At 36.4% G+C, this 13,057-nt stretch overlaps 1 protein-coding gene across 19 annotated transcripts in view; it reads right to left on the reverse strand.

Annotated features, from left to right (window-relative positions):
• SYNE1 (spectrin repeat containing nuclear envelope protein 1) overlaps nt 1-13,057 on the reverse strand; it is a 289,695-nt gene that overhangs the window by 229,078 nt on the left and 47,560 nt on the right. For all 19 annotated transcript variants that reach the window (XM_063151313.1, XM_063151312.1, XM_063151296.1 and 16 more), the window contains exons 3-4: nt 11,148-11,209; nt 1,598-1,693 (exon numbers count right to left, since the gene is read on the reverse strand). In XM_063151313.1, coding sequence (XP_063007383.1) covers nt 1,598-1,693; nt 11,148-11,209 — 158 coding nt within the window. The remainder of the gene's footprint in view (nt 1-1,597; nt 1,694-11,147; nt 11,210-13,057) is intronic.

The following is a 13,057-nucleotide window of genomic DNA, read 5'->3' on the forward strand; positions in this document are numbered from 1 at the left end:
ACTGTTGGCTTCGGTCCATAAACATCATGAAATCCGAGAGATTTTTTCCCAACGCAAAATAACTATTTTTGTACACATGCAAACGCACACATATATATGTGTGTGTATACATACATATATGCATTTGAGAGAAGACAACATTCTCTCAGTGAAATATTTTTGCCTGCAATGTGTAAGTCAAAACTGTTGTTATTTTAAAATCAGTCTTCAATGGAGACATTTTACCTAAGATTTTTCATCCTATCTCTAGTACCTTACTGGCAATTAAAACCTCAGCCAAATTCCCATAAAGAATGAATTTCACTGAACTTGAGACATGTAGGCTAAAAAAAGACAGATTTTCAAAAATTCAATCAAGAACATATGCTAGGTTTCTAATACCGGACAGTAGAATTAAATTCCCCATGGAATTTTATACTGTAATGCAAATGTGCAACTATTGTAATTTAAATTTGTGTTCATGATGTTACAAATGGCTTTAACAAAGGCCTACGATAAATTCTGAATCCCTCCTGCAGTTTCTACAGGATATCATATGCTGGTATACATAACCTTTAAGTTTACCAGACATTATTCTTATTTTGGAATGTCTCTTGTCTTTCCCTAACTAATACAGGCAGGATACAATCCAGTGAATTTCACTGTAACAGGTGCCCTCAATAAAATTCTTTTTCTGTTTTACTACTTCTGGTTTGCCACAAGAGGGAGGCTTTCTGTCTCAGACTAACAGAAACTGAAAGGGATATATTTCAATGGAGTAGAAACACATTGGAAAGTACAGCTTTATCCCATTTCACAGTAAAATCACTTTTGCAGTTTGATTTATTGCCTAATTTTGGGGTTCACCTGCAATCAAAACAGAGGTGAAATACGAAAAGGAGAGCAAACTGCCTGTATGTGAAGGAGCCTGAAGCCAGCTAAACAACAGACTACACTGCTTCTTCAGATGCTGCCACCTGATCTGCGAGCTGGTTTGGGGAAAGTCACAGCCCTTGGGCTAAAATCATTTCATTTTTCTCCTCCATGCACAAAACTAGCTTGCCTCCCAAAAGACAGCCTATTTGCTGTGGGCACACCATCCTCTCTTTACATAACTTGGCTGTGAAAAAGCCATTTGGCATCATTTAAGGTTCTTTACAGTAGCAGAGCAACTGTCAATGCAAATGGATATAGGCCCCCATGAAATTTGAGGAGCTTGTTTGAGGTTTTTTTTTGAGTCAAAGCAATAAATTTAACAGAAAAAGTCTCATTTTTTTCCAAGATGCACAGAAGTAACTTGCAGTTTAAACCCTGATTTTGTCATAGTGGCAAAACCCAGATGAACTGCAAAGACTAATACAAGTAAGAAGTTTTTAAGAGCTACATGGCAAAATTAATAAAAATGTGCAATAATCAATAATCAAGCATGCCTGCAATCATATGTAATAATGCTGTGTAATCAGATAATCTACTCAGTGAAAACCTTATTTTCCTATGAAGGAATAAGTTTTGTTACAGTAGAGAAATATAGAAACTTATTAGAAAATTGTACCCCACAGAAGTTATGCAACAATCTTGTATAAAGAAGAAGAAAGTTTTTGTAGAAGGAAGAACTTACCAACTTCTGCCCTGAAAGAACCTCCAGAAGGGCAATTAGCATTACCCCATCTTTGATATCCTCAAACAGGTCATTCACCAGCATGGGAGGATTGCGCTGAAAAGGGAGAAGGGTTCAGATATCATAATGGCTCACCACTACTGCACCCTAATAACAGTCTTCATGAACAGAAACCCAAAGAGAGTGGCTGGTCCCCTTCTTTGTATTTTATAATTTTTCATGTCAACATATCCTTTAACCACTGCTTTGCCACCACATTGTTTATTAATATTTCTGCCACAGGACTGTAAAATTTTGTGGATTTCTGCAACTGAAGACACAAAAGAAAAACCTCCTTCCCCCTGCAACAAGCAGAGAAATAAGCCAACAGCTGCCTCTGGTTCTACAAAGCACACACAATTTACAGATGTACTATTATAGTCACATTTCAATCCATCAGATTATTTCCCTTGTGTTAAGTATTTCACAGAAATTTCACTCTCTCATTCCAAGCAATAGGAGGAGCTGTATGAAGGGAAAATCCCTAGAGTAGCAGAGCAGGTTGAGTGATGCTGCCACTTCTCACAGCTGACAGTTGCTACACTGAGTTGCTGTATTTTCTCTCCTCTCCTCCAGCCTTGCAGGCTTTGGGTGCTGTCAGCACTGTCTCAGCTCCTACTTAAGACAAATTGCTAACCAAATGTGTTTACCTACACAAGAACAACAACGACAATACTCAAAAATATGTAAACAGATGATATTTCAGAAATTTCAAATAACAAGGTCACATAATGAAACTCTGTATTCTTAAATGCACACCAGTTTGTGGAATTATGACTCTCAGCTGGTCAGTAGTTTAATGATCACAAAATGTCTCCCAGAAACAAAAAGTTTAAACCCGGTCCAGCTGACAAATAGAATAGGCACCCTCCAACATCCATCAGCTTGTGAGAATTCATAAGCCTTATGATGATAATAATAATACAAATAATGATAATAATACTAATACCTGTTCATTCACTACAATTACAATGAGACTACAAAATTCTTGAAACTACTTTACGTTTAATAATTTACTTTTGGGGTACTTGTTAAAAGAAGTGCTTGCACAACAAATTATCTATTCTTCTACCTATTTCTATCTACATTTTTGTGTAGAAATAGAAATTTGAAATGATGAATCTAATAAATGAAACATTGCTTTTGAAAAGGTAAAACTGCAGTAAGAAATTTGGAGAAAGAAAAAAGATTCCAGCTCCCCAAATTACAAAAAAAAAAATCAGCTTGGATAAAATATTATTTCAATAAAACATAACTTTGGCAGAAAGTGAAAAAAAAAAGAACTCTGCTGGAAGTAGACTTCATCTCAGATTTGACATGCTCTAATAGTCACACTAATAGAAGAGCCTATATTTTCATGTATATAAAATAAAGTAGCACTACAACTCATTATGAGGGTGTATTAAGTCATAGTTCTTTATGATTTCCTAGCAAAGCTATAGATAATGTTCCTCCTTGGATCATGTTCTTCCTTAATATAACACCAAAGAAATCAATGAAGCAAGTGGGTCACTGAAGATTAATTTGTCCCAGTCTTGCATCACAGGCAGTTGATACAAATGCAATTAATTTTCCTCACCTTCTATGTTATCATTTCCTGTTTGAAGCTTGGAGCAGCTTTGGTTTTATCAGCATTACCACATGACAAAACACTGAAGAATTATGTGCTAAAGTAATTCAGCCATAAAGACAAGAGGATTACAGCAGCTGCCATCCTAATCCAACAGGAGGTGAAGGCCTGAAAAAACCACCTATCCAAATGCCCCAGTAGTGAGGTTTGTCTATTGAAATTGACTCTACAGCAATGAAGAGAGATGGGTTTCTTAGAGAGGGCAATTTAGGATACATTTAGTTTGAAGGGTATGTGAGATTTACAGTACCCCGTGATTCTGGTGCCCATAATGTGCTTGATAGACAACCTTTTTGAGCATAAGACAGCTCTCACTTGTGTGCTTTGGTATCCTTACTCACAAATCAAGGTAGAAGTCAAAATTTGTCTTATCCCAACATGAAGCCAAAAGTCATCTGGAGGTCATCTGCAAAGCAAGTCTGGGAAGCACTTCAGTTTTCCCCAGTGTATAGCTTCACTCTGTAGTTAAAGCCTCTGGTTACCCAGGCCAAACTCTTGCTCTGAACCACCAGAGTGGTGGTCTTGACAGAACACCACCACAGTGGTGGTATTCAGTGGTATTGACAGAAGCTACAAAAATTAGATTTACACCCAAACTGAGGCTTGGTGCTATGGCAAGGCAGTGAAAGCATCCCAAGCAAATTAACATCTACAGTACTTACTACTTGAATCAAACATCGGTTTGGGGAAAAACAGCTGTAGAGACAGCACTGAATAAGATGAAAAGCTGAAAAGAAACCATCAAGCAACAAAGCTGGTAAGAACTCCTGCTCTGAAGTGTGAGAATCACAACTGTCCTTAAGTCAGCAATTTAAATGCACTTTTTGTTGCTGGAAGGTGGCATAATTGCAAAGTGTTCAGCAGCACACACCATGGATGTTACATCAATAAAACTGGATCTTTACACCAATAAAACTGGAACAGAAGGCAGATACAATACCTGTGTCACAAGATGCCCTGTATAAGACCCCTCTAATATGGAAATTTAGTTATTTTTTATTATTTATGTAGACTGCCAGAAACGTTCTCAGTAATATGCTATGTAATATAATGCTTTACACTATCCTGAAAATGTTAACACCTAACTACAAGGAGGTTACACTCTCATTACATTTCATAAATCACCTTTTTTTTTTTTTTAACTACTCTACTTTGGGCACATAAGCATGGCATGATGATTATTATTATTTCAGTCACTGAGTTATATTTCTAGTGGCATATATAGAAAAAGAGTCCTCTTCTACACAAGTATAGATTTCAATCTTATTCCCCGTGTTGATACACATGCTAGGTGATACTGAGAAGTTCATACATACTTATTTATTATACATGGACCACTGCACAGCATGGCCTAAGCTACTTAAATGTTTTCTAGCAGATCCTCCACTGATATTAACACATCTTCTGTTGGAATGGGTTAATCCCTACTCCTTGACTGCACATATAATGTCAAATGAAGTGAAAGATGAAGGTAAACACTGATTACTCTTTTGCCTCCAGAAAAGAAAGTTTTGGGGCTTTTTTACGCTATATTCACTTAGAATATATTGAAAACTTTTTATTGATTCAGACTTAACAACTTTTCACTTAGTTCCTTAATGCACTGCCAAAATACTTAAATTTTTGCTATTCTAAAATGTTGAACGTACTTCAGATTTTGGTTTTTTGCACTTAAGGGTATAGCCCTAGCAATGCAATCAGCTGCAATGATCCTAATACACTCTGTTTTGAATGTTGGAAAGCCTGTGCAAAGAATTATCCTATAATAGTAAAGAAAAACCTTCAATTATAAACTTTTTGAACAAAATGTATTGGCAAAAGCCAGAATATACTTCAGTGAATAATGAGACATTAAATCTGACCAACTTGTAAGGTGGTCCACACTATGATTTCAGGTGCCTCAGTACTTGATTAAGCTTTTTTGCAAGCTTCTTCAAGAAAGAAAAACAGCAAGTGCAGATTAATGATCTGCTACATATTGCATTGCATGAATTCTACTAAAGACTCCTTTATTGCAGTTTATCCAACCACAATAGTGCAATTTATAGTAATAATGATATTTAGGAACAGTCATGTCCCAAGGAAGGAATCACACTCAGAACATGTAAATTCACATGATCTGTAGGAGGAATACAAATTAAATAAGAACGAATCTTCAAGGCTAATAAACTAGATTTTTATAATATTAAATATTTATTTAAATAACTGTTTTAGAACTGATCATAAGTGGAAACTGTGGAAGAAATGCTTTGCATAAACTTGTTGCTCTTAAAAGTTGTCTAATTGGCTGTAGTCTCCAGGAAATATTCTGAATAACCTAAAGAACTGAACATTGGTACATATAAAAAAAATTTGACTGATAAGCCTCAAAAAAAGATTTTTAGTAGACCTGCAATCTCTAGAAATTCTTTGTGTATGCAGTAAAATAATTTTTGTCAAATCCAAACTTCAGATATGGAACAAACATATATTTGCTAAGCTTTACTCTTTTATTGCAAGACTTTTTCCTGCATTTAATTTCTCATTTGCATATTTTCTACAGGAATCTTTTCCTCACACCCAGCACTTAACTGCTCTAATGAATAAATCATACTATACAAATAACAGCATCTGCATCATAATGAATGCCAATGCAGACATTGAATACTATTTTTGCTACCTTAATTTTCAAATAATCTTTCAAAGACTGCTGGAAAAGTGCATAAAAATCTATCCACATGCACAAATAGGAACAAATCTATGCAACTGCTGAATTTGACTCTGCAGGGAAATAACATGTGAGAACAGCAAGGACAATGTGAAATTTCCATTACTCTGTAATAGCTGGACCCCTTCTCTGGCACAATTTACTTCCTAAATCCATAAGAATGTTTTCATAGTCCTTGCTGTTGGTGACTCTTCTAATTACTAAAGCTGAGGCACTCAGTCCTAAGTTTTGCATGATTAATTTCATTGCCCAAATTAATTTACATTTACATTAATTTACATTCATGGTTTAACATAAGAGGTTATATGCAATACTAACTGAAAACATATAGTAACTGTTGAAGCAGGACAATACCAGTCAGATTTTCCTCATTATGCAGTCAACGTCAACAGCAGCTTATTTTTTTTTCTGTGTCAGTGACAAGGACACCGGGAGCCTCTGTTTTCCCACTTGAAAAAGACCAAAAGGACCAGACTCAGTTAAAAGATGAAAACTGATGAGGCTCATGAAAGACCAAGAAAGACCAAGTTACATTTAAATTTTAAGAACCAGCTAAGTTCATGGAGAGCACTGTGTGTGAGAGCTCCCAGTCTTGATATACCTGCTTCTTTTTCTTCCTTTCTTTGCTATGAAAGATAGAATTTTGCAGTTTTAAAAGCTTTAATATGAGGCTTAATGTCCAGGTTTAATTCATCATTATATAAATATTGCATAAATAAAATTAAAAATTTTCACCCATTCTTAGTTTTATTTTTAATTGATATCCATCCTCTGCTTTTGTTTTTTATATGTGTGCATCCTCTTAAGAGAAACACAAAATTAATAGCAATTTCTTCCACTAGGTATTTGTTGTTCACTCTGTCAGTGAGTTTACTTTGGTGAGTACAAATACTAAAATTATCCCTACACCTGGGAACAAAACTGTTGTTTGGTTGGTTTAAACCAATTAACAGTATGTGTCTCAAACTTTGAAACTAATATTTCCCCAAACTTTCATGAAAGGTGAGAAAGGCAATAAAAAGTACATGCCTTAGCTGTTAAAGAAAGTGATATATTTTTCATCCTCTTTACTCATCTAATCCCCTACCTCAAAAACTGGCATAGGTAGTGAAATGAAAAAATATTTAAGCAATTGCTGTTCTGAATGCAAGTAATGTCTCCTTTTTGAAATATTTGGTGTAAATTTGTTCTGTTTTTTAAATTTAGATTTTGAAAAGATGCTTAAATAGATAATTAGAAGCATACTCAAATTATGTCTATACTTTGAAGCTGAGCTTGAGATGAGGAAAAACAGTTCTACAACCATAGAAAAATATGAATAAATTATATGGAATCAGAAAACTTCTTGTCCTGTTACACATGCATATCGCATTTATCATTAGTAGAACTGCACAGATGCACAAAAATTCAAAAGGATGGCCAGAAATTAGACCACATTACTTTCAAAGATTATGACTCAATTTCTGCAATTGGCTGGCAGAGAAAACATGATTTCCAATTGATGAGTCTCACCAGATTACTGCTCAGAATCACAGAACAGGGACAGCTGCGCTTAGGGAAACAGCAGAGGGACAGATGCAGCCTCGTGCTAACAGCTCACCCCACATGAAGCTGCATCACACTGCCTGCTAGTTAGCACACTTGCAGGCCTTTCCTCTCTCTTCATCCCCTCTGGGTGAGGGCACACCTTGCACCAAGGCTGTTTCACCTCCATCTTTTGAGTTGTCCCATAATTAATGCCAAGATGTACTTGTCCTCTGCTCGTGAAAGAACATTGAAACACATAGCTTAATCTTAAAAAGGTAGCATTCTCTTGTAAGAGTGAAAGAGAATAAAAAATTCATACCTTCTCCTACTGCCTTTCATAAAATTCAGTAAATAGTATCATAAAGCCATTTAGAGAAATAGTATCATAAAGCCAGCTGGAGAATTGCTTTAAAATCAAGTCCAACCCTTAACCTAACACTGACATGTCCACCACTAAGCCATGGCCCTATGTGCCACATCTGCACCTCTTTTAAGCACCTCCAGTGATGATGACTCAATCACTTTCATAGGCAGCCAATTCCAGTGCCTGACAACCCCTTTTGGTGAAGAAATTTCAGCAACAGTCTCACTTCATTTATCTATTTTGCTCATTAGTATTTATTTGTTATCCATATTTTCAAACCTATTCCTAACATCAAATAGCCAAAAATAAGTGGTTAAATGTAACTGACAGTCTTAGTTACTGAATTAGTTTCTGTTTCAATTAGAGCATGACTTTTTACATGAAAAATATACACTAAGAGCTTTCAGATTAGCAGGGGAGAATTTTTTGCTCCTAGCTAACCCTGACAAATAATCACACACTGCTTTATGTTCCCAAGCTATGAATTGGTCTTGGTTCTACCTAAAATAATCAAATCACTTCTGTATTTCCATTTCTTTCAAATCACTACTCCTCACAATGTACTCCTTCTTAGATCCACCTTTGCTCTACTCAATCAACACAGTGTAAGGATGACAACTCTACCTGAGTGGTTTCCTTTCCTTTGCTACCTCTAAACCATCTTTCAAATCACTACAGTAAAATCCCATCAATCTTTGCATAGAAACCATTAATTTCTCCTATTTTTGAGATTTCATGCAGTACTTATTTTCAAAACCCCTCAATCTCACTTAAGATGAAACATTTCTTTAGATGGACATGGTGCTTGGAGAAACAGATACCCTAATTATAGTTTCCCGTTTTCTCTTACTTCCTCCTATTCCTTTTTCAATTTATAATTTTATGAGATTATCAAAAGTGCCAATGAAAGGAAAGAAATACAGAGTTTTCCAAGAGTAGCCAAGAGACAGAGAGACAATTTGACATGAATTTACTGAGAATTTGGAATGCATATACTGGGTCAAATGTAGCACACTGTTTCTGGATCAATGGTGAGACACAAAGGCAAAATTCAAATCATCTTCCCCCTGTCTACCCCTTTTTCCCCTGGCTCAGCATCTATTGCTGTTTCTCTGCTCTCAGTTTAGGCCAGCACTTCCCTGTGTTCTTCACTAGGTACTAGACTAGTAGATGCTCCACTTTATATTGGGTCAAAGACGAGAGCAGAATGCAGACAGTGCTGCCTAAAAGTGGGTCTCCTTCCAGGATTTTTCCGTATCACATTTCAAAGGCTTCCAGACAATGGAGATCTTGCACATCTCCAGTTTCTTTTGAAACAATCGAAACCACAACAACCTCTTACAAAACTCAAATAGCCTAAATATTGAAATTTTGAGTTAAAAGTCAGAACATAAGTGCAAGGGGAATACTGGGCACTTCAGAGACCCACCTGTATTTCCTACAGTTGTGATTAACTCAGAAAACATATTTTCACTTACATATTTCTAGAAACGTAACTAAAAAAGTTTTAAAAGTTTAAGCTTTAAACGCCTAAGAATTTGCATGACATGGGTCACTTTAACTGAGTCTAATTTCTGTAAAGAGTGCTTCCCTTCGGCAGCATAACCGTGAAAATGGGAAGCAGAGCCAGATGATCTTAGGCAGTGAGGCAAACAATGCAGAAAGCCATCAATAAAAGTATCTCAGACAGCTTTCCTGGTGAAGTGTGAACGATGAAAAATCAGTTACTACAAGTAATTGGAAGGTACCTAAAAGTCAGGGGTGTAACTGCAGAACTGCCTGGTTTGGATGTGTTTGATCAGTCTTTACAGTATCAGGCCCATTAGAGAACTACACACCTAAAATCATGCAAGTCAAAAGGTTCATCTGAGCTCTCATGGCCCAAATGGACTAGCACAGCAGGAAACATTCACAAATCCCAACCCACGGCAAGATCTTTTAGTGGCTGCCACCACTACTTAGTCTCTTGCCAAGGATTAGTCTGTAGACTAGGGAATTATCATGATATGGACACACACGCTCATAATATCTAACAATATGTTATAGATAACCTACCTAACAGTTCTACTTTTCCATAATTATCAGATTATTATTAATGACACAACACAATTCAGAAATAGATGAACATGAAATAAGGGTTATTTTTTCCTCTGACACTCATTCACAGCCCCCTTAGTTGATGCTTTAGCAAACACTGAATGCTTTTTAATTTCAAAGTAAACAAAACAGAGTGCTTAAGTTCTTTCCTACATGAGGGCCTTTTCCAAATTACTTTAAAGACAATATGGGGACAGACCTCATTTCCAGTGAGAAACCATTGCCAAGAAGTCCTGAAGGTAACTTTGTTCTTGCAGTGGAATTTTACAATGCCAGTATAGTTAATTTCACAGTAAGTTCTCCCACTACATTCTTCAGCAATGTAAAATATTGCTGCTCTACCATATTGCCTTGCCAGATCAAATCACACAATACAGCATCATATGAGCCTCCTGCTTTGCTCAGCTCATTTTTGAGGGCATTTTTTGCCTTACACAAAAGTTAAAACAGTGCTGCTACAGCTATTCTTTACTCAGTTTTAGTGATCATTAATCTTCAGGCTTAAAAATGCACACTTCAAAAAGCTGCTCTTGGAGTTTAAATTTTTAATTTATTAGACTAATTGATAACTATGGTTAGAGGTGTGTTGTGTGAAAAGCCCAGGAATGCCAAACTGAATCTCACTGCTTAGATAAAGTTGTTACCAGTTGTAGCTTAATACTTTAAAACTGTGTATAAATCACTGTCTTTACTCTTCTAAAGTCAAGACCAGGAGTTTAAGTTGTGTTAAGAGGAAGGAACAATAGTTTGATGACAAATCTCACAATGCATCAGATAATTAATTCAGCACTGGATTCATGAAGCACTACTTATGTCTGTCACCAGATCAAACTGCACAAGACATGACTAAAGTTTTATTTGAATATATTGTGTGCAATAAGTCCAGTATTGCCCTTTCATAGAAAGCACTTTCAGATGTTTCCTCTGGCTCAAGTACCAGGTACTGTGCTACCTAGTTCTGGCCAAAGAGGCTGGGTGGCTGCCTCTGAACACCACTCACAGTTCTGCAGCTGATCACTACCACACTGAGATTCATCCCCAGTAGCGTGCAGATGAGGAGGATCCTTTTTTAACTTTAGGAAATACTGCCCAGAGAAATCTGGCATATTCTATACTCCTGGGCTGTATAGGCATAGATTAAAAGGTTTGAGTTTCAAAAAAAATAAGATTCAAAGCCATGTGTTACCTTAGCCAGATGAGTATTGATCCATTTTGTGAAAGTCCGTTTCTGCACTGACTCTTGCTCATCTGAGAATAAAAGGAAATCAGTTTGATTAGACATCACTGGACACTTTCAGATTTACATGATGGAAGAGTAAAATTTCCTACTGACAAAAAATGTATTCTGCACTTGCCAGAAATAACTCTATATTTTATTGAGACAGCCAATTTTGCCTCTAAATACTCATAGGAAATACTTCTTATTGTTACAATAATGTTCTAATATCCGACTATTTGAAGAGTTTCACAGCAAAGTTCAAGTCTTAACAAGCTAATGAAGAGAAAGACACCACTTAAGATCTAAATGTCAAGACAAATTTGAGTTCTAAACCCATATTATACTTACCCAAGGTGTGAGCACCTAGAACTTCTCTATAATTTTTAACTAGAACCCACATCTCCCATAGCCAAGCTGCTTTTACGCAGAAAATCAGCTAGGGACTTAGAAAAAAAAATATTTCTTAGCATGTGTATTTGAAAATGTTTAGAATGTTGAATTAAAGATTTGAAATTGCATTATCAAACTTAGCTGTCCCCTGGGAGATCCTGCCAGGAAGGAGCCATTAGCTAGTCCAGGCAGTTTTTACATCACTACTGACTGGATCCCTTGGCCCTGTCTTGAAGCACTTGTCTGGTTTAGGGTGCATTTCCCTGACTGTCACATCGTCCCTGCGGGGCAGCTGCCAGCTGCACAGATAAAAATAGCTCCCAAATCAGCTCCTCCTCCAGCTGCAGCAGCAAGGGTCACAGCAGTGGAGGGAAGAGCATCCCAGCATTATAAGCAATTCACTAAGTCCTGCCCCTTTCTTGTGGGCAATCAGTTTTGACACATGGAATAATTTCACAGCAGAGGTATTCAATTATTTACAATGGAGATTTTTCTTTCAAAAATAGGAGGAAACATCTACTTCATGGAAAAATAAATCATGTTATTACCATCATCAGTTCTGAGTGAACACCTTCATTTCCCAACAGAAAATTCAAATAAATACAATTTCTGTTTGATATTTACTTTTCATAAGAACATGCACATATCACAAAACCTACAGATGGAATATCTAATTTTAGCTCCAGCATTTGCTCATAACTTGTGCAGCACTGAACAGCACTTTTCCTATTCTACAGCTGTAAAATTAAAATAGAATATTCCTTACCTCCCATTAAAGTTCTGGAATAAGCTTGTTGCATTCCTAGCAATAAACTCCCTAATTTACACTCACACAATGCTGCTTCACAATTAGGATACATAGGTCAAAATGTTATCTTCAGTTGGTCAGTGGCCATATACAAGCTCCCAAAAAATGTCCGTGCATTATAATTCAGGAATATTTCCTTTATGTATAAATACCACCTCTCATATAAGAAATACAAGAGGGGAAAAAAGATACCTACATTCACCAGCATCTACTACTAGATTATCACATGCTAGATTACCACACTTCATGCCTAAGAAAATAATTCTGCATTCTATAGTTTCCTTTTATATCATTGGGCAGGCAGAATTACATACTTTTTAAAAATTTATTACATACTCAGAATCTACTTGTTGCAGTCATGGGCAAGTTATGAAAACTGTCACTAAGATACTGCATCACGCTTCATTCCACACTGACTGTTTTTTGCAGGGAGGTGTCTTGACTTTGTATGCGACAATTGTTTCTTCATTCTGAAAAACAGACTTCTCATTGCACGGTTCCTAACCATGAGTAAGCTTTCCTTTTGACACACAGTAAATGTCAGCTGTGATCTGCAATTACATATACAGGTAGCCAAATTAACTTCCATGCGAGTACTTGCACACTTCCATTGGGTTGTGTGGGAATTGGTGTAGGGATAGAGATCAAGCACACACAGAATTAATCAATTTCTGCCTTA

The sequence above is a fragment of the Melospiza melodia genome, chromosome 3 (genome assembly GCF_035770615.1).
Source record: "Melospiza melodia melodia isolate bMelMel2 chromosome 3, bMelMel2.pri, whole genome shotgun sequence".
In the NCBI taxonomy this organism is placed as follows: Eukaryota; Metazoa; Chordata; class Aves; order Passeriformes; family Passerellidae; genus Melospiza; species Melospiza melodia.